The sequence below is a fragment of the Glarea lozoyensis genome (assembly GCF_000409485.1).
Source record: "Glarea lozoyensis ATCC 20868 chromosome Unknown GLAREA12, whole genome shotgun sequence".
Lineage (NCBI taxonomy): Eukaryota > Fungi > Ascomycota > Leotiomycetes > Helotiales > Helotiaceae > Glarea > Glarea lozoyensis.
The window spans coordinates 758,418-783,651 of NW_007360986.1; the positions used below are offsets into that span (position 1 = coordinate 758,418).

The following is a 25,234-nucleotide window of genomic DNA, read 5'->3' on the forward strand; positions in this document are numbered from 1 at the left end:
TCTCGCTGTAATTACCTCCACCACACCCCTTCCAGCGATACCCAAACCTACAACCCATTCCTAGCCAAGAAATCAAAAGTGAGTTGAAATCCAGCAGTAGCATTATTATGAAGCGGCAGCGCATGTCCTGTGTTCGGCTGAATCGCAACCTCAATAGCAGTAGCATGAGGATACGTCGTGTTCCTAATCTCATCCGCATCCGCCAACCCATTGCAATCACCCCGACATATATAAAAGTCATTCTCAGGCAACAGATATTGCACGGGAGCTTTGAACGAAAGCCCGACGTTTCCGAGGAGCGAGAACGCTGAAGCGAACTCGCCGATTGGAACGGGCTGCTTGATGGAATTGCCGTACTCGAGCATTGCTGGTGTATATGCGGTTTTGATATCGCCGCCGAAGAAAACGTTTTGGATACCGTTCTTCCTGGCAACGACGTATCCGCTGCCTCCTTTGTAGGGTGGATTGCTGGTGCCTGCGTATTCGACGCTGAAGGTTGTGGACCCAGTTTGCGCAAGGAATTGCTGGTAGATGTAACCGGTGATGATTGCGCCGTCAGTGAGGTTGCCATAGTTGGCTATGAATGCGGAGGTAAGGAAGGATCCGAAACTGTGGCCTATGTGTACGATTTTTTCCGGTTTGGTCAAGTTGTTGAACGCTGCGTCGTTTGGTCTTGCCTGCTTGGCGAACGTGTATAATGTGCCGTTATAAGCCATCAAAGTCAATTGTCGAAGGATCTCAAGTTCCAGAGGTGCTTGAACTACCTCATATGCGTCTGGGTGGTCAGACTGACCAACGCCCAAGCGATCATATGTCAGAATAGAATATCCAGCTTTCAGGGAAGCATCAACGTAGGAGTGTTCCGCTGGTTGAAAATCCGAGTCCCAGTATCTTGAATCATAGTGAACTCCATGAGTGGCGATCTGTATGATATCTTTCTTCTGAGAAGATTTCGGGACGCACAGTTGGGCGTGAATTTTGAAAGTGCCGGATGTTGTTGTATTCTTGATGATGTTTCCTACCCCGTGCACAGTGCTTCGAGTGGCATCATAGATTGCCCATGCTGTTGCTTCAATATCGTTGTTGACTCTGGGGATGTCGTAGGTCGCACTGGGTGCAGTTGCAAATATCGGAATATCGAATTGTTTGCAGTTCCCGTTAGGTCGCTGAGATGACTGGATAGGTGTAGCTGTAATGCTACTGGAAAGAAGCCAAACGGCTGCAGCAAAGACAATGGCCATTGTTTAAAACGAGCAGATGATGTCAAGTAGAGTTCGATGGAGTCTCAATGCGATGTCTCTGCAAGAATAATAATCTAGGAGCTGGCGCTCAAGTGGTTTATATAAATCTAGCAAACACACAACTTCTTACTTGTTTTGCCTCGCTGATAAGCCATAACTATCTTACGCAATACATGTAACGGACTTCGGCCAATTTGGTTGTGAGAGACAGTTGCATTCTCGTGAAAACCTTGTGAGGTCAATGCAAAGCGTAGTATGTGAGGTTCTAATTATCACGGCATGACAATTAAGTTGATATTCAGCCTTGGCATGAAGGCTCGGAAAGATATTGACGCGTCTGTGGTAAAACCAATATTTCAAATACTAAGCAAAGAGTAAGCATAGAGTTTCTTCATCCAATAGAAAACTCACAGAAGACACCCAGCATTCTCGCTTAAAGGGGGCTTCACACACCACGTCTACACCGAAAATCAGTTCTGCAATGATTACTGATTTTTCTTTCGCACACCTTGCATTTCAGTCAATATACTTCAATAGAGTATACTTTTCGACTAGCGACCGAGGCTCTGGAAAGTCAGCAGAAAATGGTGGCTGAAGAAGATGACGAAAAAGTAAGTTCTTGGCAACCTACTTCTCTGATCTTATGTTAATGTCACGGCAGTAAACACCCGCAAATGCAAAAGGGCGCAAATGTTCAGCTTGTCAGCATCGGTTCCGTCAAGAAGAAAGTCAAGGGCGTGCTCGCAATGATGAATTTGCTTAATCGACTCAGCGACAATCTGTCAGACTTATTTCAATATCAAAGGTTTCAACAATCTTCGGAACATTCGTCTGTATGTGCTTTCATACATGACCTGCACCTCAATTGCAAAGACTTGCGGAAGAGATAGTCATGTAAAGTGTCTAAGTCAGATAGGGAGTATGGTTGAAACAACCCGAGCTAGGAATCAACAGCATAATACCAAAACTAGCTTGCCTTCGTTAAGTATTCTAAAAGCCCTGCTCCTGACTCGTTTAATTTAGAACAGATAGAGTAAAGTTTCCTGCTATCCTGTTCCGAAATTTCAAACTGTTGGTGAGTTCTCGTCAATCACGACACCGAACTGCTTCGTTGCCATACCATAGCTGCCTTTCACCGCCTCACTAGCATACACCCTCATTTCCTTTTCGTAAGCCGCAGTCACTCCCTCTTTCCATCCACCTGCTTCTGTCAGTAATCTGCCTAGTAATGCAGAGTCTCTGACAGCAGTATTTGCTCCAATCCCGCCTGCTGGGGTCATGCTGTGTGCGGCATCTCCAATGACCGTTACTCGTGGCTCATTCTTCCATTCAGGTACGCCAGTTGGTGTCGAACAAGTGATCTTCCAGAACGCAGCTTCACTTTCAACCATCTCCGTAAAGAGCGGTCTTACTCGAGGATGCCAATTTTTGGTTAACTCTTTTGCTATCTTGGCTGCCTCAACACCGACGATCGAGTAATTGTCGTTAGGAGCTTGGATAACGCCGGGCTGGCCTCCCATTGTCCATCCAAAATTTATATTCGGATCGTTCATTTCATCTGGCCGCAGGTTGGTGATCGCGAATACCCTTCCTTTGGGATTGCTCTCGTCTGCTATTCTCCAAACACCTTCACCTAGGCCTTTGAATGCCGTAGTAGAGGCTTGACCATGAATACCTCGAGCACCCGTATCATAGGTCTTTATCTTGCCATCAGATACTTGTTTTGCCACTTTTGAGTAGATTCCCTCCCCACCAACCAACATATCGCCTTCCACAGATTTCGATCCGTCCGCAAAGATAGCGCGAACACCAGAATCTGTCAGTTCGTATCCGGTCACGTTATGTGACCAGTGCATATAAGGCTCACAGCCATCGAGAAAGACTTTACGCATATCTCCTCGTGCAATTCCTACTATTTTCCCGTCACGTGAAGCAAGAGCGAGTGGTTGGTTTTTTGATTCCGGATCCGAAGGCTTTTCTGGCTTGTATGTTGGCTTCTCCGGTTCGTTGGTGATATCTTCTCCAGTGATTGCATCCAGGGCCGCAAAACCCATTCCTCCAGTCTTGCCGCATTTGTCCCAGAACATCTTCCATGTTTCTGGGCTAAGTACAGACTCTATGGCTTCTAGGCCTTCGGCTGAGAGACGTAAACGGTATCCCTGGGCGCGAAAGGAGATGGAGGCATCACGCTCGAATATTAAGAATGGGATATTCGCTTGACGAAGGGACTGAGCTAAAAGTAAGGAAGCGAGACCTGAACCGGATATGAGAATGGGTTTGCGGGATTCTGACGCCATACTGAATGATCTATATCTGGATTGGAAGCAAGAACGGTAAATGTATGAGTAGACAGAATTCGTGTGTATATGTTTGACCGTTGGCTGGAAAAAAACCCTCGAGAGCATGTGAGCTTTTTATTAAGAGAAACTTAGGGCTTATGTATGTAAGTGTCTCGGGTTGTGTGGTGTTGATATGTAAGCACACGCATACTTTCCAAGAGAGGGTGATGTCAACACATTGACCAATCAGATGACACAACCTTTCGAATCGGTGTTGCAATGCCAACCGGAACACCAGGAAATATCATAAGCAATTTCAATATATTACAAACACTTCATTTTCTTCCATTGCATTGCATTGTAGTTCTGAAAGAAGACTGTTTAACATCTAGATGTACATGCGGTCTCCCGCTCGGTATCCCACCCAGGCTTGGCAATATCGTGTACATCAAACAGGAAAAGACAACAATGCAACATCAATGAGTCGAGCATAAACTATTCTTAAAGGTAAATTAAGGCAACCTTGAAATACCCGCGAACTTTGTTTTCCAAAGATGGGGAGGGGATTATACGGAGCTCTAGAACTGTTTCCGGACTAGCGTCTCGTCAAACTCTATTCTCTCGCGCAAAAGTTGATATTCGACCAACCTTGTTATCAGCTGATGTAAAGCTCTGGACAGATAACTCACTCTATGAGATCGTTTACGAGGCTGCTTTCGCAAAGAGCCGTCATCAAGTCGCTAGTATTAGTCCGGAATAATCGTCAACACAAAATTCTGAGACTCAAAAGCGAAGGTCACATGATGGATACCTCCAACGAGGTATGTATAGACTTGAGACAGGGCTTCATACCCAATCATCAAGCTCGTCTAACAGGAGTATAGAAACACCATGATACCCACGCATTACCTCCACACGCAATATGTGACATGTATTTCAAATACCAGAAGATGTCCGATGCCGCTGTGGACGACGATGTTGAAGTGGTTGATTTCCAACGCGGCTTGACTGATGCTCAGAGAAAAAGAATCATACCAATAAATACTGTTCCGTCGGATATGATTGCCAAGGCTCAAAAGAGTTTTGCGGGGATGGGAGAGAAAGATTTGTTTAGAGATAGCGAGATTTTTGCAAGTCCGGCACCTTGCACGGTTTATGAACATCAAGATTTTCCAGGTAATTTGAAGAGTCTTAAAATTGAATATCTGTATCTAATCTCTTCAAGGTCTACGATTATTCCCCGGAATCTTACCGCCAGAATGTCAAGTAATGATGATAGACCGACTTCTCCATCGAGACCTGTCCAATCCCCTTCACAAAACCAACATCCACCACGACTACGAAGTTCCATATCCGCCAACGTCCACAGATACATCTCAACCCCAATCATTCTTCACACTCCCCGGCTCCTCGAAGACCAACATCTTCACCCCATTAAACCCACTTTCAAACCACAAACCCCTAAACATCGTTCAAGTCCTGCAAAAGAAACTCCGCTGGCTCACACTAGGCTCCCAATACGACTGGACAACCCGCTCCTACCCCGCCGTCTCACCTACGCCCTTCCCTCGAGACATCGCAGACCTCGTAACAACCCTCTTCCAAAACGCATTCACGCCCGAGTCCGGCGTCGTCCTGCTCTACAGCGCAAAAGACTACATGCCCGTCCACCGCGACGTATCCGAGGAATGTCAGCGCGGGCTCGCAAGCTTCAGTCTGGGCTGTGACGGGCTATTCATTATCGCTCGCGACAAGTATCCCGGGGAGGACGATGCGAATGAGCAGAGGGAGCAGGAGATGGTTGTTATACGGGTGAGGAGCGGGGATGTGGTGCAGATGGATGGAGAGACGAGGTGGAGTTGGCATGCGATGCCGAAGATTATGGGTGGGACTTGTCCGGAGTGGTTGAGTGAGTGGCCGGTGAGAGCAGGTGGGAGGAGGGAGTATGAGAGGTGGAGGGGGTTTATGCGGGGGAAGAGGTTGAATATTAGTTGTAGGCAGGTTTGGGGATGAGAAGTATTTTCACTAGTATTGATTAGCATTGGGTAGCATGTAGAAATATTGGAATGATGCGTACTCAGCTCACAATATTGGGTCATCGACCAAGTGGTTTTGATTTGTTGCAAAATCTTTGTATCAAGTTGGCATACATGTTTTTACTGTTGTTTGGAAATTACCAACACATCACTATCATCTCATGTCAAATAATCTCCCACCAAAAACAAAACAAACGCAAACCCCGCTCCACCCCCCTAACAGTAGTTTTTGCTCAGGCTGTTGGTCTTTAAATTCAGTTGTGATTTCAAACTCTTTCCAACAAGTGCCAACATCAAACAAACTTTCAGCTCTGAATCACCTGGTCACCTGGTCACACCTGGTCACAAGCAAGTAAACCACACAAACCAATTTCTACAAACAGGGTTTATTTAGACGAGAGTTCGCCGCTAAGTAATATTTATAGAGCCAACATTCACTATTGTAGATTTATCTAGCAACAAGAGCAGGAGGAACATTCGCCTGGGACCGTGTTTTGGGTATGTCCCAAAGCGGAAAAGCTAAGTGAACGGAGGTTGTAGATATTATGCTACAGGTTTTAGCAGGGTCTGTTGAAAATGTGGATGAGAAGGATTCTGATTATGGCTTTTGATCTTCTTTGGACAGACCATAGTTTCTGTTTGCAGCTCAATCTTGGTGACAGTTTTGCTACAAGATGTCTTCTTGTCGGACCCCTCGTTTCTGTAACTTGGGAAAGTACATTCATTCACACTACCAATTGCATTCCCATCTCAGACTAGGATGTTTTCGGCTTGGGATACGCTAAATGAGATGCCCTGCCTGGAAGGTATGGGATTCTTTGAAAATTTTGAGAAGCATTCTCTCCAATCTAAAATCTACGAAGCCACATCATCCCACAATTCAAGCGCTAAAGTTTAAATAAATCACCTCGATCTACACCCAGATATTCTCCTCGATCTTTCCCTTCGCTAGACAAGAGTATACTAAGTTTTCAACATGAGTAAACAATCTGTAAGTGCAATATCATCTGTGTGCCAGTCGCACTTTCCCTGCTGGTAAAAGAATGAGAAAGCTGCTAACGTTGGTATAGAGTTCGGAGCTTGGAGTTTCCCACAAAAACCTTGATAAAGACAATCTTGCAGACGACCTGCAAGATGGCATAGCAGGTGACAGAGCAACAGAGTCGAACGATGAGGAAGTAAGCAGACATCCGTCGCCCAATACTCCCCATACCATTCGACGACCGTGGAATAAGGGGTAACAACTGTCACAGGCGATGACAGCAGCTATAGTTTCAGAGGCTGAACAAGACACCATCTTTGTTCAGTCAGGATCGGAGGCAGAGAGCTCAGAAAAGGGCGCTCGGCGAGTTCGACGAGTAAGCAGAGCATTCAATGATGTGCCATGCCACCAGAAATACAGAACTCCAGTACATATCTAACATATGTTGAATGCACAGAGTACAAGTACACCGGACGTTCAAGTAAGCGACTTTGGAATCACCGCCGTGGAGATTCTTTCAGAAGCCTCAACAAGAGCCGCGAAAGAAATGGCATTGTTGACGCCAAAACGAAGACTCGAATTCAGGATAGATAGGAGACAGAACAGTTAGTACTTACCTCTCGCCTTGATCCATTTCTTCAGAACTGACCTCCCACCCAGAACCTCCGAATTTCAATAACGCAAATACCAAAACCGCGTACAGCGAAGGTGCGATAGCCTTCATCATGGGTACCGAAAGACCGGATAAGTGCGAAAAATGCGCTCGAGGAAATGGTCGGTTTGCTCTGTGTGTGACTTGTACCGATCCAGATGGAACAAAATACTTCAAAGGTGCTTGTGCCAATTGTCGATGGGTTGGCCAGCCGAATAAGTGTACATTTCACTCAAATTACCAATCGCCGCAGGCAATACCCAAGAAACCCATGAAGAAGAGCGTCAAGAAGGGAAGAAAGAGGGCAGTATCTGTGGACTCGGAAGAGGTAGAGGAGGAGCTGGACCTGGAGGATAATGAATCGGACAGCGAGTTTGAGGATAGCATGGAAACTGAAGATGTAGTCGAAGAGGAGGTTATAGATGAACGGCCTGTAGAACAAGAAGATGGTCCAGTAGCTGAGCCAGAAGAACCTGCAGATCAAGAGGCCGAATTGGAAGAGTCTATTGATGAAGACGCTGAAGGCTACGATCCAACGACTCACCCAGACTACGACCCTCTGCCTTATCCAAACGGTGCATGGTCACATCGGAATTGGTTCTACCCAAGAGGCGGTATGGTATTTTGGCCAGGTATGGATGAACAATTACGGCGACAGCACTCTCATATATGTTATCGACATGGCTGGCCGGTGCCGGATGGATATTGAGATAACTCGAATGTGTGTTGTTGTTGCCTCACTGATGGGGTATGTGAGAAGTGCCGAAACCTGGGGATTTGTTGGTCTGCGAGTTGGATAAAATAGGTGTAAGCCGGGAAAGTGAGGGTTTGGAGGGGTTGTACTTTGTTCGACGATAGTTTCACACATATATTGAATATATTTTGTACAACATTTCCCGACGACTTCAACAATCCTGTACAGGCCGAGCTGTCCGAAAAACCAAGTTCAAGGTATCCCCCCAGCGTAGACCTGCAAGACAGTAGGAGTGGTTGATGGTGCTTCCCAGGTTTGGAATGTGTATGGTCTTGCAGTTGTAAATCGGATCCTAGGTCCTGAAGCAGCCCATATACCAACAATCGAGGTAATCGACACGTGCCTAGAAGAAATAATCTTTGATACGACAAGCAGCTCAGTATACCTGTCAAGTACCAATCGTGCCGGGTAGGAACACGATATTCACCAATACCATAAGCCAAGTCCAGTTTTGGACCATCACCCATTCTCATCTGATCTAAGCGCAAATTGTCAGCCATGCAAGAATTGCCTCATGCTTTCAAAATGATCATCTTCCTTCGGTCTCTCAAAAGCCAAGGTTATTAATCACCCCTTATTCGACGTTCCAAATTCTGCTAAATGATCAAGACTCTCATGAATTGAGCTCACGCCAGCTCGGCAGAAGTAGACCATACACCAGTTCCAACTTAAGTCAAAGGTAACTTTTGCATATATTGTGCTCGCTTTTCTTACTTGAGATACCATTCTTTGTCGTTCACGATTTCACTTGGCTGGTCCCCATCCAAACCAAACCCTCCAATTACGCAGACGCCCTGCTTCAGCTGAATGCCGTAAGAAGTGATCGGTGATGCATCGAGGCATTTGAGTGGCGAGCGTTGTACGATTACTGAGTCACTGGCGCAATTCCACGTCACAAAATTTGTCAGACGGGATGAGGTTCAATCCCATCAGAATTGCGGTTCCGATTGACCGTTTGTGTGACTTGAATCTCACCCGTCAAGCACTTGGTGTCAGCTTCGTAAATTGGGCGACTTGGATGGTGTTCTTGTCGATTAAAATTCGATTGGCGTGATGTGATGAGAAGATAGGCGGTCACTCAGGGCCGCTGTAAAGTTGGTGGAGTACGAGTAGGAGGCAGCAGTCAGCCAAAGACCATAGCGTCTTCCTAGCTTCAACTTAAAATTGTTGCGGGGTGCCGTATCTGGTATACGCTTCTTTGCGGCCAAGAAAGTAAAGCTCAATTTCGTATGATCCTTTTACCGGTATCGTAACGTGGCGATGGCTTTTAGCGCCCGCCTATTGACGTTGTAGATCTTAGACGATACTAGAGTAAGAAGCTTTTAGAAGTAAAGAGACAGAACTGCAGAGACACACAAAGTAGACACAGGAATGGTCGGCATAAAACAGCCCCTGTCGCCCTACCCGTCTGGTCATTCTTCGTCCGCCACAGAGGAGCAGTGCCGGGTTGATAGGGGCGGATAGCCCCCGCGCATCTCAACCACGGGCACTCCTCAAACCCCACCACGCTTCGTGTCGGGCTGCAGGTGCATATGCTGTATCTGAGTGCAGGAACATCCTGATATGGTGGTTGCTTGAATAGGTACGAACGCTACAGGTAAGCTCTATTCCATGTTGCGCTGAGCTTAACATCCTTATTATTCGTAGGTTGTAAGGTTTTCAGGCTGCCGGTAGTGCAAATACATTGAGAGCTTACCAATACCCCCAAAAGCAGGTATACTGCGTAAGGTTTCGAATCTCTGCAAGCATGCCTTGAAAATGAGAAGCTCCGGAAAAGAGCGACCTCTCTAGGGACGATTGACTCAACTGTTTCCGAAAGATCAAGGAAATCAAAGGAGCCAGGCCCAAAACTCGCATCGTAACTTCAAGATGGCGTGTTTTGCAGATCTACCAGATCCTTGGCCGGAGAATCGGAGTCCTAAAAGGCCAATCTTTACGAGCAAGCGTCGCTGATTGGTAAGAGATTATAAATAAAATTTGGGTCGCACCTACGGCCGAGGGAGAGGTAATTGGCAGCTTCATGGTGTCTTGGAATCGTTGCTTATGGTTGTACGGATTACCATGTCCTGTCACCGCAGCTTAACCGCCGACAAAGCCGGACGTGCAGCGGACCTGAGCACGCATCTGGAAGAGCCTGTAGAATTCGGCTTGGAAATAGCTGGATCCCAGATACCTGCGCCTGGCAACCTTTTGCGCTTGAGGCTATTCCTGGATGTCAAAAACCGGTGTGGAATAATTCCCAGCGCCGCACTGCCGGAATTCCAAAGTTAACTTCGGCACCTTGCCCCAACTGACGGTAGCGAACGAGCCTAAACCATTTCGACTCGACGAACCATTGCACGGGCAATGATTCGTTCCCACATACTGGACTTTCTTTTGGAGCCGCTGGGATGACGCTGGTTGAAGCCGTGGGCAACCTTCACGGGCAAGGCGATTACCTTTGTTGCGGGGTTAATCTCTCGAGGTCCCCTGAAAGCCCCCCCATGTTGACAGCACGGCCGCTAGGACCGAGCCTCTTAAAGGTTATCCTGCGCCGCATTTGACATCTCGAGGGGCCAAAAATTGTCTTTTGAAGATCCCTCCAGCTGATATCGAATTGTCGCCAGCACGTTGTCCTCGCGGCTGTGGACATCAAGCGGCTTATCCTTTGCCCAACCTCACGGAATAGATGAGTAGAATCATTAGACCATGAGCGAAGCCCTGGCTAAAGGAAGCGGGAAGAAAGTTCCCGTCTTCAAGTTCTTTGTGGGGAGCAAGTCTAAGGTCCGAACGGGATGCGCTACGTGCAAGTAAGCTTTGGTCGATCTCATATTCTGATGTGGAAGGCTGATGTTCAAACAGGATACGACGTATTAAATGTGACGAGTTGAAACCTGGTATGAATACGGTTCCGAGGCCAACGTGTTTCTCCAGCTAACAATATGGGATATGGGGCGGGTTGTAGGACTGGTTTCTGAGTTCAACATAGAGCTCCAGCCAGTCCTACGTGCGCTCCAACCCTGCTCGTAACAGCTTGCAATAGATGCACATCTACAGGTCGCCATTGCGATGGCTATCCGGAATTACAAACGAGGAAGAAGCGGGGGAAAAAGACAGACTCGAAGTCATCTCCTAGTTCGCTGAGCCCTGTGGCTGTCGATGGAGCATCAGTGGTACCTTTTCTAGCGAAACGGATGGTTCAAGCTACTCTACCTTTGTTTCCGGATTGCTCACCTCAGGAGTCTCGACTTCTGCATGTCTTTCTCGGACATAGTATTGAGATCATGAGTCCCTGGCATGGTGGCAACTTTTGGCAGGATCATGTACCCAGACGAGGTCATTTTGAGTCCGCCACGCGGCATGCTATGATTGCAATGGTAGGCCTCGCAACTCGTTCCTGCTCACTCCTATCCGCAAAACTTCTTGTTTTCAAATAAGTAGTCGACATATGCTGATCGTGTTTTGTAGGCTGCAACCCACGAGAATATGCAATTTATGAGAGACGCGATACCCAATGATCCGAGAATGGAAGATTCAATTTGCAAGGCCCGCAAAAATTATGCCCTTTACCATTACGCAAAGTCTGTCTCTGAGCTCGCTCGAATTCTCTCGGAAAGACAGAATGGCGCGGAAGAAATTGCTATGATCAACTGCGTCGTATATATAGTCGTTGACTTCTTGTGGGGGAATGTGGCTACGTCGATAGCTCACCTCCACAGTGGTAGCGAAATTCTTAAACAGTACAGAAAGAAGAAGCCTAAGGGTCGGGTAGTCCAGGAAGATTCTCTGGAGGCGAACCTTATGAGAGTGTATGATACAATGGGCCATCAAGTATCAGACGTTGCGGTAAAGGAAGAGTCAGACCTTGATGGTGGTTCGAATTCAGAACTTACTGATTTTGATAATTTTGTGGATGCACGAAAATCGATAGAAAAAATTGCCACGGATGGCTTACGCCTTGTTCGACAGGGATCTCTGGAAGATGCTGATACTACCACCTTAGAGCGGAGGGCAGAAATCCAGAAGATGGAAAGTGTGCATAAGGGGAGGCTTGAGGTTTGGAGAGCCAGGTTCGAGGGCGTTTTGACAAAGTCCGAGCTTGATCACTCCAACAAGGACGATAAGCAGACAAAGGAAGACATCAGTACAATGCTCCTGCTGTACCTTTCTTCTATAGTGTGGCTGTGGGATGGTGGCTATCCTAAGCAGGCTCAGCCATTAAAGATGTTCGGCCAGCTAATCCACGTCTCAGAGTTGCTGCTTGCTGAAAGTAGAGATTCCGTGGAAGATCGGAACCGCATTCGAATGATTCTTTTCGATACAAGGGTCTGGCCCTCGTTGGCCATTCTTGCTGCCAAGTGCGAAGATTCGGATCTGAGAAAGAGAGCTGTCGCTATTTTGGCAAAGACCCGTCCAGTCCACAATCAAACGACTGGAAGTACCACATCAACATCTCCCACGTCGACTGTATCCAGCTTGAATGTACCGGATATCGTAGAGGAGAGTGCAGGAAATTGGGGCACCTGGGTGGAGATGACTTCCGCCAAATAAACGTGGATGTGCTTGTGACTTAGCAAAGTACGTCGACAGAAATCTGCGGCCACAAGCATATAGTATGCCCCAAGGCAAAGCCTGGATTGGGTGGCAGAGATCTCGCTACTTCAATGTTATCATCTTGTATGGTACAGCTTGAATGAGGGTCTTACCACGGTTCCCAACATCACAAAACCACCCAGTCTGCTGTTCTACTGGCTCTGACGATAGGACTGTGACGTGTAACGCCCGTTGGATTCGGATGGGGTAGCTTGTTGCCCTCATACCAAGCAGAAGTGCTCGAGATCTTTTCTGATCGTGATTTCGTGCTTCCGAGAGGAAAGGTCTTCGACTAAAGATTATTTGCTGACGGACTGGTTAAAAATATGAAACACATCCTTAGCAAGTTTGTAGTTGAGGGTTGATGTGTGCCGACGAGCCACTTCACATCCATGACATTGCGGACGACTACTACGCATTGCCGCGTACGACATAATTCATACCGACTCTGGGACGTTATATTAGCAGATACAAGTCCTGAAATAAACAAATACGTACAAATTAGAATTACCATCAACGCATGCTGCTCTGTCCTTGCACCTTTGAGAACTCAGGACGGTGAACTTTGCAAGTAGAGTGCCATGATACCCAAGGATGACTACCGCCAACCTAGCATAGATTCATCTTCAGTAGCCGAGAACTTGCCCGGCATTCTACACACGAAGCGATACTGCTTTTGTGGTAACAGCCAAAGAAGTTGTAATCTTGGGAGTGATGTACATCGTTGGGGGAAGACTCGATCAATCCGTAATGTTTGACTTGAAGTTGATGGAAACTGTTGGCCGAAGTTGGGACATCGTGGATCAGAGAACTTTATTCCGACGAGGTTTTCCGGAGGTCTATGAGGTTGTAGTGCGGTAGGTTCTTGAAGTGAGTAAAGATAAGTATTTGTGTGTGAGTCGCGTCGTGGAAGCCTTCGAAATTTGACGTCGCTTCGAACCGCGTACAGACACTTTAGCAACAGCAGCCAGCATTTTGTGGTTTGGTGCAAATGATGTGAAGAGTTCAAGAGAATTTGCTTTCGATTTTGTTTGCGTCTCTAGGTCATGTCGATGGTCATCTTTGGGTCTGTGAGGGGAGTGAACCAATTGGAAGGCTTGATGATATGATGAAGTAGGCGGGCCGCAGCCGGAAACTTCCCTTTTGAGAATCTGACATCCAAAGGTTCCAAGGTTACCTGTGAACAGCCGCCGTAGAATCCATTACCTAGCTAGTCGTACTCTTCGACGTTATTACCAATGTGATTGTCGTATACTGAATTATGTAGAAAATAACTCAGTGCTAATGAAGGAAGTACAGACAATCTGGCATAAACACAGTTCGATTAACAGTATATATTTGAATGGTAGAATCGCAGTTCTATGGCACTGAGCCAGGCACACCAGACGGTTCCAGATTTGTGAAAGTGCAAGTAGTACTAAAATATGATCTGAAAGGGGGATGTCAAGTCATGTCAAAGTCAAATTGTTAATGACTTGGAAAGAAGAGGTAAGAACGCCAAGCCTGCCTGCAACACATTTCCTGATTGGCCCACAGCCAACGCTCTCAACCTCAGTTGCTCGACTCGCGGGAATCTGCATGTTCATTACACACCATTTTCTCGACTCCTTCAGGTTCACCACCGCATGACAACGCAACGACGTGGTATTCGATCTGTCTCAATGCAGCTCAATGCTATGAGAGAATGCTCTCGTACGCCGCATGGCTGAAATTGAAGCTTTCCCGGCTCATTCCCCGCATCGCACTGCATGGCGGAGCTCACACCTCGAAATCCACCATACAGACAGACAATGCTCTGTTGGTGTGTAGCAATTCCTAGTCGACCATCCGTCGTTCTCACGTCCGTACAACCCAAAGAGAGATGCTTGTAATTAGAGCGGACAATTGGTTGAGTGTGGCACTTGCGCTGCAAGACATCGAATCCTCCACTACCACTGCAGGTCGCATAACGGTTACTCCAAATCCTCCGAAGCCAAATACGAGGCACTACATCACTATGCAGAGCTTTCCTCTCTCTTGGTCTCCCTCCTCCACCACCGACTCAAACCAATCTCCGATACCATAATCCAACCGCCCATCTTCATCGAGCAAGAACCCGGGGAACCGGGCCAGATACAACTCCGCCACGCGTTTCTCTCGCTCGCTCCTCAAGCTGAATACGTGCTGCCGCAAGACTTTTCTACGCTCCTTAGACATGCCTTGAGATAATTCTTTCCGAAGATTGTTGACTTCGCGCGTAAGAGCTGGGGGGCATGGTTTGCCGGGTCCCATATCGAGTTGTGCTCTTTCGAGATGAAGGAGTGTGTTTTGTTGGATGGCATGCTGGGCGGATGGTGTAAAATAAAGAGGAGGAAGACTACCATATCTGACTTGTGCGAGATGTTCGTGGTGGCAGCTACTGCGAGCCGTTGCATCGCTGCGATGCCAATGGGTTCCGAAAGCTTGGTCTGACATATCTGCAATCGTTATCCTATGTTCTTGACAAATACTGGAACTGTCAACGATTCTGACCCTACCTAGCACTGTTTGGTTGATTTTGTGCAGTTGAACAGTTCACATATCATCTTTCTGCTGGCTGAATTTGACAGACGAGTTGTCAATACTTTCACAGTTGTGAATGGCTTGCACAATGTCGTCTTATTCACTTGCCTTCCTTCTCCACACAACTTCCCTTCTACATTTGTTAATCATCGCCTCTTTTCGGTCGATATGTAGAGATTTCTATCTATATTTGAGACCCTGACAATGGACTCTGTGGCCCGATCTCAAGTGACCCAAGGGGTTGACCGACGAAACCAGGTAGATGAGATTGAAGATTCAATCTCCATCATACTTCGGGTACTGTGAAGCACAAAAATACCATTTGTGATTTTCAAGTAACACTGGAGGTGGAATGGTTGTCGAACAATTTCCCACCAATCTTTCTCAGGGACTGTTGCTCCCTAGTTATACGTATGGAGTAACACGATATTGTGGGATCTGCAAAGTCATTCACTCCTTCCGTTAGTATTGTACCGGCATTTTTACATGCTCATGCTCGAGCGCGTGGTCCTCGAGAAAAATCTAGCCAAATCACTCTGTGTTTCGATGAGGCGTGTCTTTGTCATCACCAAAAATCCTTGATCGTCAATCCTTCCGTTAGTTATATTGCTAGTGCATGAATTGTCGATCAATAGGAATACCAACTTCTACAGCAAGGTGGCCAGCACGACGATGGGTTCTCTTAAGGAACAGTGCTGAATAATCCCAGTACTGCTTGGGTGTATCGCGAAAAGCCTGTTAGTCTATGCTGCTCCATGTCAAGGTTTCGCCTCAATGCGGCAAGTCCTTAAGCGCGCAATTTTTATTTGGATCGCCTGCACATAGAATGCACATCAGGTACTACGCTGCAACACCTAGGGCCCTGGCACTGCTGCACTATTGGTGGAACTTCAGGCTTGTCTTTCGAGATCTTAATCGTATCGACGGTTTGGTATCCAGATTAGGAACCAAATTCGTTTATCCCCACACATTGCAAAATCAAAGTTGTGTAAAGGTCCAGCGCTCTATGCGAATGGATGTCCATCAGACATGTTGCAAATCCAGATCTAGGTGTTACAGAAATTCCATGTCCGTTTATTAAGGATCTGTCGATCCAAGACATCCAATAGGATCATGGATTACTGGAGCGGAGGGGTGTGACTTACCTCTAGTGTAAGCAGACCCAATTTGTTACCGGTAAATATATCCCAATCGAATGGCAATTAGCCGATGATAAGCGGCGAACTGTTACATTAATATATGGATAAATATTAAGGTCAGTACCTAATTTTTGTTATTTTACCTCTTTTCAAGTTTTGCTAGTTTCATTGAACACTAAAAATCTTGTATATCATGTAACTAAATTATAACATAAAAGTCTACTAGACATCAATTATGAAGGATTCAGTTAGCCCAGATTCATCCGTTAAGGAATTTAACTAATCCAAATCCGTTTATTAAGGATCCATCTATTCAGATCCGATAATGATCTATCCATCGGGAGCATTTGTGCAAGAGATGGCAGCCGTCACAAGGTGCATACTGAGATTGCTGGATGTATATAAGGCTAGACATGACCCTTCATTTTTGAGGCATCGACTTATCGACTTCGACACCTGCCTCAATACTCCATCCTCTTCAATCACCACCTTGATCGCTTCAATCTCACAATAGTTATTATGCTTTCTATAACCTTTACCTGCCTCGCCCTTCTCTCTTTCCGCCTTGCATTAGCACTCAACACTGATTGTGCACCAGTAATGCCCCCTTCCACTTCTTGACACCCAATTGCTAACAACTTATCTCTAGGGCGGCAATTTCGACCTCACAGGCTGGAACCTCCAACTCTCAACCGGCGACCCCGGCAAGCCAGACACCATCCCAGGCTCTCAGCTAGCCGGCTGCAAAGGATACCAAGACAAATCGACCTTCTACACCGACAGTAAAGATGGCGCCCTCGTCATGAAAGTCATCGGTTCCCCCGCGTCTACCGGCTGCGTAACCACCAAGAACAGCAAGCACTGCCGCACCGAACTGCGCGAGATCAAGCCTTCAAGCTGGGATCCTAACGCCAAAACCAACCGTCTCAACGCCACTATCCAAGTAACCAAGGCCGACGACAGCAACTACGGAACAGTGATCGGTCAAATCCACATCGATGACAGTATCTCCACCAAGCCCGTCTGCGAACTGTACTACAACAAAGCCGGCGTCATTACTATGGGCGTTGAAAAGACTCGCGCGGGTGGTTCTTCGATCTACACGCAAGTCGGCAACGTCCCGGTCGGAACGAAATTCGATTACGCGATTATCTACGAGAAGAACGTGTTGGGTGTTACTATCAATGGGGGGAAATTGAAGACGCTAAGTACGAATGAATTGGATGCGCCGAAGAGTTATTTTAAGGTGGGGAATTACAATCAGGGGGATTCGGCTAGTGAGGTTAGGTTTTATGCTATTGAGACGAAGCATTGATGGGTACGATTGTTTGTTGGGTAGAGCGCTGCTAGGTGGGGTTAGGATTGATGAGGATTTTGGAAGAGTGAGGGTGCGAATATGTTTGGAAGATGTGAGGTTGGTCTAAGTTTTGTATCATCTGAAATGAGATTGGTCTTATACAGATTGTTTCTTTTTGTTCTGACCATTAGTCCCGCCTCTGCTAGTCCAAAAATCTCCCAGTAATAATAGCTGACAAAATGGTAAACCAGGGTATTCGTGTATGTATGTAAATGCATCAAACTCCTTCATGCATGGTCTCAATACAGCCTCAAGTCCTCGACACTTCTTCCGCTGAGAGGCTTGAGCCCTACTATCCTCCTCTTGTCTATGCTGTGCTTTTCTTGAACGTCTGGGTCTTTGGTACCCAATTCTTGTTATTCGATGTCGACATTTGTTGTCTGATTTTTTGAACTGTATCGTCTTGCCTCACGCAGGAAGCTTCATCTCTAATCAGCAAAGTTGCATATAAAGATACTACACAGCATACCTCATGGAAATAAGTGCTCGACTCAAACTGCATCAAGCAGCTATTACAAGTCGATGGCCGAGAAAGCTTAAATTCATCTCGACCCTCATCCGCCTTCTCCACATCCGGTACATCTACTAATTCTACATTAGCTCAAACTCAAAATCTCTAACGAAGCTCAATTTACCTTGGGAGTTCGAAGAAGACCTTCGCCTAGAATAGACCCGCAATACATAGCCCAGCGCAGGGAGACACATGACAACTAGCGCAGCTAGTCCGATCATAGCTTCGGCAGACAACATGATGAGAGTTTCTTGACCGAAGAACGACGCCACATATGAAGAATACTAAGGTTAAAGAAGAGTAGTGGATTTGCTAGAGAGCTTTGGAGCGGGGTCCTAAATATATAAGAACGGTCCACAGTGAGTCTCCCGCTTTACGAAAGTACTTTTAACCCTTATTATGGAATCAATGCTTGGTTACATAAGTCAGTATTGAGGCTCCGAGCTGGGCAGCCTTGCGGCGGTCGAATTTCTAACCGTCCACAGGGAGATGCAGATATTCGTTCGTGTAACTTTGTAAGCGAAACACCTGTGGTCCTGTGAGAATGCTCGGATTTTGGACAAATCCTATTATCCCGGTGCCCATTACCTGATGAAGACATGCACATGCGCATCGGGTTAATCGGGGACACTCTCGCCTATTGATTCTGGAATTTACAAACGTCCGGATTTTGGACAACCCCATGCTTATCTCCCGGTCGCCAGGAGCGCTGAAGTAATGTTGCTGATGGTGTAGACCAATAGCACACTTCAGAAATCGGTGACCCCTCGTAATCGTGGTGGTGTTGGTGTTTGGCCACGGCCGCAGCGGCTGTGTGTCTCGCATGCAACATCCAAAATCTGCCCAATCGACGTGCATAAAAATTGGACAAGCCCCAGCCAGAAGCGCCCGACTCCTGCTTCTACGCGACCACGCAATGAGTTGCGGGTTTCTCTTCTTAAACTTCTTAATGTACATTAGCAATTTAGCAACAAATCTAGAATGGTGGGATTGCCCACCCGAGAGAGGGTCAATCTTCCTCCTAGTGGGCCCCAATGGGAGGCTCACCGAGCGAAAATTCGACACCTGTACCTAGGCACCGAGGAGGTTCGAGGGAGGTCATTGGAAGATGTGAGGAGGATCATGCAAAGGGATCACGATTTTGATGCTCTGTAAGGTTCTTGCGTTGGGTATGGAACGAGTTGAGTTGAGCTAAGTGTGCGCTAGGAAACATCAGTGGGAAGCTCAGTTTAAGAAATGGAAGTTTACAAAGAAACTTAGTCCGAGGGACTGGTGTTCTGTCAATAGTATCATTACCAAAAGATCGCAGCAGGAGAAGCGATCTGTGGTATTGCTCAATGGAATGAGGGTGGATCCTTCGAAAGTACGGAAGGAAATCTTGAGAAACCGTGGGAAATCAAAGGATTACCAAAAAGGTATAACTCGTTTTAATTCCCAATTTTGTTGCTAAGAAGTTCTTACTAAATGTGGACAAAAAGGTCCAAATCGCAACCTACCGGATGGAGTTATCATTCGGACTCCATCTCCAGAACCATACATGCGGATAGTAGTCGAATGTCCGGCAGTAGATGCTGGTGTGCAGCCAGAACCGCCGGCGATCTCAGTCATTACTCCTCCTGCCAACTCTTATTGGGAATTCTTTCCATATGTCATAGATATTTTGCCATTTTTCCAATTTCAAGATCGTCTTGAGCATAGTATTGGTTATTTCCCGGAGCTCTTATCGAACTTAGATTTTATGTCGACAATGCTGCTTGCTGAACATCCAATTTGCGTCGACAATGCGCAGGTCCTTAACAGAACCAGTATTTCCAGTTTCCAGATCGCAGAAACCACCTTGCGCCTCATCGCTAACGGCCACTTGTCCAAGGTTCAGATTGTGGAATTTTTCAAAGCGTTTGCGAAAAGCGTGCCAGTGTCGACTATTAAGTCAATTCTTTCCGAAAGAATACCAATGGTTCAAGCGCTTACTGCTGCGTTCCTTGAGGTGGCTGTCTCCTTCTGGTGGGCTGATGTATTGAGGCTGCTCGTCGATTGTGGCATCGATGGCACATCACTGATGGGGCTTAAAGGTGGACGATTATTGCAGCTTGCGCTCTCGACCAGGCGAGGCTCATCGTTCGCTGGAGAGTATTACAGCAGTATGGATTCAAGAGTCCAAGTTGTGGAGTTCCTAATATCGGCAGGAGCAGAAGTGAACCCTATTCTCTCTGTCGCCAATCCAACATCTGAAGCGTCGCCTTTCCTTCACGCTCTAGAAAGCCGTTATCTTTCTGAAGCTAAAATATTATTCAAAGCCGGAGCTTGCATGCCTTTATCCCTTCCTTCCCCCATAGCAATGTCATCTATGAGTGAAGCCGCAGTCCGATACGGCGACTCTGAAATTGTGGAACTGTGCCTATCGACTGAGTTTGATGCGGACGAATTTTACATTGATAATGTGCCTGCCTTGTTGTGGGCGTTATGTCGTAACGACAAGGTCTTTGACGTTCTATACAAGTCGAGCTTTGTAGACGAAGGACTCAGCACACTCAATATCCTACTGGCGGCTGAGGGAGGACTTGTTGCCCTGGACCAGTACTTGACAACGCATGAGATATACAACAATGTGGAGGGGCAAGAGTATCTTGTGGACGCCCTTTCCAGGTCTATAGAATATCTGGTCCTCGCGGAAGAAGTAAAAGTTCGAATCGCTACGGAGGTCCTTCTCACAATCAATATGGCTAACTTTGAATCGGACGAAAAATCTCTTGAATCCAAGCTGGTTGAAGTTGCCATTCAATTTAGCGAAACCGAGGTGCTAAAAACACTTCTAGCCCAAGGCCTCGACATTGAAATAGTGATCTCAAAATGGGGCGACTTCTACTGGATACGGAATGACCAAGGCAGATTTTTGAGGCTTCTGATCGACCTGGGAATAGACATGAGGAAATGGGGCTCTACCCTCCTAGGTCGTGCCGCTCACAATTTGAAGGTCGAAGAATGCCAGCTCCTACTCGAAAGCGGAGCTGGCATTTATGGCACTGGAGACAACGAATTGTACCCTATTCAATCGGCGTTGACCGGTAAAAAATACGACCAATCTAGACCGCTATACAAGCGCAAGGAGACAATAGTCCTCCTACTTACGGCTGGGGCTGATGTCAACTGTGTCTCTTCGTCTTGCCGATGGTCCCCTCTTCATCTTGCAGCCTGCCTTGGCGATATCGTAATCTTCGACTTGTTATTCAAGGCAGGTGCTCGAATCATGTATTTTCTCGACCATTCACGGTGCTTAGAAACTAAGAGACAGTGCGGCAATGTGTACGTGGATTGCCTTGGTAAATGGAGAGGAAGAGGACTGGAAGCGGAACATGAAATGATTCTCAATCGGCTCTTAGACTTGGGAGCACCGCTGCAACCCGCATGTCCTGTACTTGGGCGGAAACATGGCTCTGCGCTCGTGAGACTCGTCCAGCTTGGCGGCTCGATGCAACTGATTAGCAGGTTCGTGGACGCTGGAGCGGATGTTAATGAGTATGATGAAGATGTGTGGGAGGAAACGGCACTTCAGGCAGCGGCATCAGTATCAGATATCAAGCTGGTTCGCTACCTACTAGCCCAAGGAGCAAATATCAACGCTCCACCGGGATACGCGTATGGCAATACAGCATTACAAGCTGCCTGCAAGCGACCTGACCCTGATATTCGGACCCTAGAGTTCCTCCTGGAGGAAATGGCGGACGTAAACGCTGAACCAGGTCCTTTTCGTGGTGTCACGGCTTTGCAAGGCGCTGCAAGAGAAGGGCATATTGAGATCGTAAAGTTGCTGCTACGGGCAGGAGCAAATGTCAACGCTGCTAGCGCCAAAGTAGATGGGAGAATGGCTCTGGATGGTGCAGCAGAGAACGGACGTCTCGATATGGTCCAATATCTTTTGAATGCAAGAGCAGAGAGCGAGTATGGCGGTGAAACTGGATACGACAGAGCCATTAATCTTGCAGAAAGAAATGATCATTACGCTGTAGCGGATCTGCTCATAGAACAGTCGAGAAAGCTTAGTGATAACTTTGCGGTCGAGAGCGTTATGAATAGGAGGGAAAGATACGAGAATCATCTTGACAAATAAAACTTCGTGTTCGCATTCAACGCATCGCTAGTAATTTTCCAGCTGGAAAGTCCGTTCTCTATTTGTATCTAAACACCGAAGACCGCGCCCAACGCACCCTGTCCAAAAGGTTGAAAATCAAGCATTCAGCTCTTGAAAGCTCGTGTATACCTCTAACAAAAGAAGAAAAATGTTTAGAAGCCGATATAGAAACATTTCGATCCAACTGAGCCCTTAAGTAATGGCTGTTCCTCGTTTCCAACTTTTGTGTTTCCGACCATCATAAGGTCCTCAGCTATAAACGACAGCTGAAAAATAAGCCGTAAACACCGGCCACCCCAGCGTCAACCGACATCAAAAAACTCCGCCCCAATCTAATTTTGTATAAACATATGCGTAAAAAAAGCCATGAGGTGGCAGAATGTTCTGCTAAACACAGTAGGGTTCATGCCCGCCGATGTAATGAATTATCGAGTACAGAGTGCGCGCAATCGCTCGTGCGATACGTGTTTGATGGAAAGAAAGTCATAAAAATGTACAATGTGAGGTCAGATCGTGCGATTTGGCTTATTTGCCTTGTTCCTCTGTAGTAACTCCAATGTGTCGTAATTCTTCAGGCTTCCAAGTTCCTGGAGTAGGGTTAGCAGTGTATATGCGAGCCAAAGGCTATCTTCACATACCTTCGAATTCGTGCTTCACAAATGCCATCGGATGATCGTAGTCTTCCGCCCCCATTTGTTGTACACCAGGACTGAAGCTGGTGATGGGTAGAACGACGACATCCCCCACTTTCTTTGCTTGGGTCATTCCAGTGAAATCTTTCCATGTGATATTGCCTTTGCTGGTGGTCATATCAAAGTATCTCTCGTCGTTGAGGAAATCGAATATCACATCGGTCCAGACCGCCGGGCCAGTGAATTCGATCACCTTGTTATCCTTGAACCCCTTCAAGGTTCCAGCTTGCTTTTTCTTAAGAGTCTCAAGAGTGATGTTTGCTACAATTTCTCGCAGAACCGGGTGACCCGGCTTTGATTGTATGGTCCACTGACAGAATTGAATCCTTCGAGAATACCACTCAGCCCAATCTGGACGGTCTGGGTCGGCCTCGATCCCAATGACTAGTCCAATAGCCTCCCGTGGCACGCTCTCAGGTAACCACTCTGTTGCTGGTTTAAGTGCATGCGTATCGATATCGGAGTAGATGCCACCTCTGGCCAGCAGGATTAGGTAGCGGAAGAAATCAGCTTTGAGTACGGGCATCGGGAGTGCATTATAAGCTTCAAGTACCTCTGGCACCGAAGCGTACAGATGTCGCAGTAGATGAACGGCAACTTGGTCTGTGATCACCTCGTGGATGAAGCCCGGGTGCTTCTCTGACCAAGATGCTTCCGCTGGTCTGAAGTTCTCTCCAAAATCGCCCGATGCCGGTGTGTATTTCCACGTCTGCCAGATGTATGCTGGGAATTTCGACTCCACATCATATGGAAATTGGTATAGAAGCTTCTCTCGTAGCGGTGCTTTCGCAAAATCGGCCAGTGGTTGCTGAGCGCCCTTCCCCTTACGCCCATTTCCTATTTGGCCGGCTGAGCTTGATGTCGAGACCGGAGTCGTTGGGTTGTTGCCCGTCTTCGTGTAATCGTCTGCCATGACTCTGCTGTTTCCGCTACTCGAGGAGACGTCATCGGTGTGTCCCGGCGAAGGATGTGATCGAGTTACCAGGAAGATCATGGTGAGGAAGACAGCAGCAGCCATCAGGGCCCGTTTGAAGGTCAGCATGATGGGCAATCGCGAGGAACGCCTTTATGAACGAAAGGCGTCAAAACGAAAGTCGAAATCGCGATGAAAGGTGGTCTGCGAGAAGAAAAAGGAATGGTCTGCGGACGAGAATGTCGACTTGAGTTCCTCGAAAAAGTATTGATGGAGGACCTGAACGGCAGGGGGGAACGCCCTGACCAGATTGCCAAGGAGAAAGTCTGTGGTGCAGCGTGTTTGAGCGACGCTCACAGGCCACCCTGGTCCGCAATAATCAAGGGATGATCCGTTTCAAATGCTTCGAACAAAGTGAGGAACCAGACGATGACGAATACCGACGACCAAGATGATGTTCCGGTATCGATGCCGGAATAATGATCCTGCAAACAACAGCGTCGATGATTTGAGTCGGCGAGTTGTTTAGGTTTCAGATTGTGAGTAGTATTGCTGCAGTTTGGATTTCGTATTGACACGACTCAGTACTACCAGACTTCTGGTACCAACTTGATATGGGGGGATTGCTCCTTCAGATTCCGACGTCGCGGCCTCTAGAGAGCTGAGTGCAGCCTTCCGGATGTGGGTGTCTTACTGGTACGCCGCAGCGACCGCAATGGTGGTGAAACAATCTGTTCGGCTGATGTTTACTCGCAAGCGTTTTGGCGTGCTTGTGTCGGCGTGGTTCCCAAAAATATCTCGGGTTACAAGACAGGAGACCGGAAGTGGAGGCGGATGGGTTGGATACCGTGCCTGAAGTGTGACGGATAAAGTGTTGGTTTTGTTGAAGGTGTCTCCAGTCACGAAATTTCGCAAAGAACACCTGCGGTTCCAACAATCCAGGCAAACGAGCGAGTAGGTGGGTAATGAAATGCTGGATAGGAAATGAATCGGACTCTCTTTCGAGGCTTTGTCGCAATTAAGTAGGTAGTAGTAGTAAGTCTCTATCTCATCCTGGGATACATCTTGGATACATTAGCTCTTAATAAGCGTCTCGGCTCTCAGTTCCACTGGTAACAATCATCGGTCTCTGCATGTTGTCTTTCCTCATTTGATCCATGCCGTCCGATATCACAATTCCATTGTCCCATTCTTGCAGAATAGCATGCGATCGACCGCTTTCAAGATTCGCATCAAGTATGAACCAATCTTGCATACGTACCTACCGCTTGCATAGTCGAGGACAGACGCGCAATATATACTGCAGCTAGAGCGTGCGTCGGTCCGAGGAGAGTCTTGTTCTATCTTATCTATCCCGACCTCCCATATTTGGCACGACCTCTCTGCACCTTGACTTGGCTTTGAGATTTTGAACAGATTTACTCCGGAAATGGCTT

The 25,234-nt window shown here is 47.1% G+C and overlaps 10 protein-coding genes across 10 annotated transcripts; 5 read left to right on the forward strand and 5 right to left on the reverse strand.

The window, feature by feature from the left end:
- Positions 1-47: 47 nt before the first annotated feature.
- GLAREA_10690 (alpha/beta-Hydrolase) lies at positions 48-1,241 on the reverse strand (the record flags this gene model as incomplete). The annotated part of the gene is made up of 1 exon (XM_008079791.1): positions 48-1,241. One exon carries the CDS (start codon positions 1,239-1,241, stop codon positions 48-50), a length of 1,194 nt encoding a protein of 397 aa, XP_008077982.1.
- Positions 1,242-2,305: 1,064 nt separating this feature from the next.
- GLAREA_10691 (FAD/NAD(P)-binding protein) lies at positions 2,306-3,538 on the reverse strand (the record flags this gene model as incomplete). Its single annotated transcript, XM_008079792.1, has 1 exon — positions 2,306-3,538. One exon carries the CDS (start codon positions 3,536-3,538, stop codon positions 2,306-2,308), a length of 1,233 nt encoding a protein of 410 aa, XP_008077983.1.
- A 785-nt stretch (positions 3,539-4,323) lies between these two features.
- Positions 4,324-5,533, forward strand: GLAREA_10692 (Clavaminate synthase-like protein; the record flags this gene model as incomplete). Its single annotated transcript, XM_008079793.1, has 3 exons — positions 4,324-4,341; positions 4,405-4,696; positions 4,746-5,533. The coding sequence occupies 3 exons, from the start codon at positions 4,324-4,326 to the stop codon at positions 5,531-5,533; spliced, it is 1,098 nt and encodes a 365-aa protein (XP_008077984.1).
- A 999-nt stretch (positions 5,534-6,532) lies between these two features.
- Positions 6,533-7,899, forward strand: GLAREA_10693 (uncharacterized protein; the record flags this gene model as incomplete). The annotated part of the gene is made up of 5 exons (XM_008079794.1): positions 6,533-6,547; positions 6,627-6,734; positions 6,810-6,914; positions 6,996-7,143; positions 7,199-7,899. 5 exons carry the CDS (start codon positions 6,533-6,535, stop codon positions 7,897-7,899), a joined length of 1,077 nt encoding a protein of 358 aa, XP_008077985.1.
- A 2,733-nt stretch (positions 7,900-10,632) lies between these two features.
- Positions 10,633-12,474, forward strand: GLAREA_10694 (Zn2/Cys6 DNA-binding protein; the record flags this gene model as incomplete). Its single annotated transcript, XM_008079795.1, has 4 exons — positions 10,633-10,733; positions 10,786-10,845; positions 10,913-11,300; positions 11,392-12,474. 4 exons carry the CDS (start codon positions 10,633-10,635, stop codon positions 12,472-12,474), a joined length of 1,632 nt encoding a protein of 543 aa, XP_008077986.1.
- Positions 12,475-14,502: 2,028 nt separating this feature from the next.
- GLAREA_10695 (uncharacterized protein) lies at positions 14,503-14,970 on the reverse strand (the record flags this gene model as incomplete). The annotated part of the gene is made up of 1 exon (XM_008079796.1): positions 14,503-14,970. One exon carries the CDS (start codon positions 14,968-14,970, stop codon positions 14,503-14,505), a length of 468 nt encoding a protein of 155 aa, XP_008077987.1.
- Positions 14,971-16,715: 1,745 nt separating this feature from the next.
- Positions 16,716-17,511, forward strand: GLAREA_10696 (Concanavalin A-like lectins/glucanase; the record flags this gene model as incomplete). The annotated part of the gene is made up of 2 exons (XM_008079797.1): positions 16,716-16,793; positions 16,846-17,511. 2 exons carry the CDS (start codon positions 16,716-16,718, stop codon positions 17,509-17,511), a joined length of 744 nt encoding a protein of 247 aa, XP_008077988.1.
- A 450-nt stretch (positions 17,512-17,961) lies between these two features.
- Positions 17,962-18,303, reverse strand: GLAREA_10697 (uncharacterized protein; the record flags this gene model as incomplete). Its single annotated transcript, XM_008079798.1, has 3 exons — positions 17,962-17,973; positions 18,023-18,138; positions 18,189-18,303. 3 exons carry the CDS (start codon positions 18,301-18,303, stop codon positions 17,962-17,964), a joined length of 243 nt encoding a protein of 80 aa, XP_008077989.1.
- A 742-nt stretch (positions 18,304-19,045) lies between these two features.
- Positions 19,046-22,172, forward strand: GLAREA_10698 (Ankyrin repeat-containing protein; the record flags this gene model as incomplete). Its single annotated transcript, XM_008079799.1, has 3 exons — positions 19,046-19,215; positions 19,271-19,479; positions 19,543-22,172. The coding sequence occupies 3 exons, from the start codon at positions 19,046-19,048 to the stop codon at positions 22,170-22,172; spliced, it is 3,009 nt and encodes a 1,002-aa protein (XP_008077990.1).
- Positions 22,173-22,718: 546 nt separating this feature from the next.
- On the reverse strand, positions 22,719-23,927 carry GLAREA_10699 (uncharacterized protein; the record flags this gene model as incomplete). The annotated part of the gene is made up of 2 exons (XM_008079800.1): positions 22,719-22,780; positions 22,832-23,927. 2 exons carry the CDS (start codon positions 23,925-23,927, stop codon positions 22,719-22,721), a joined length of 1,158 nt encoding a protein of 385 aa, XP_008077991.1.
- Between the last annotated feature and the right edge of the window lie 1,307 nt (positions 23,928-25,234).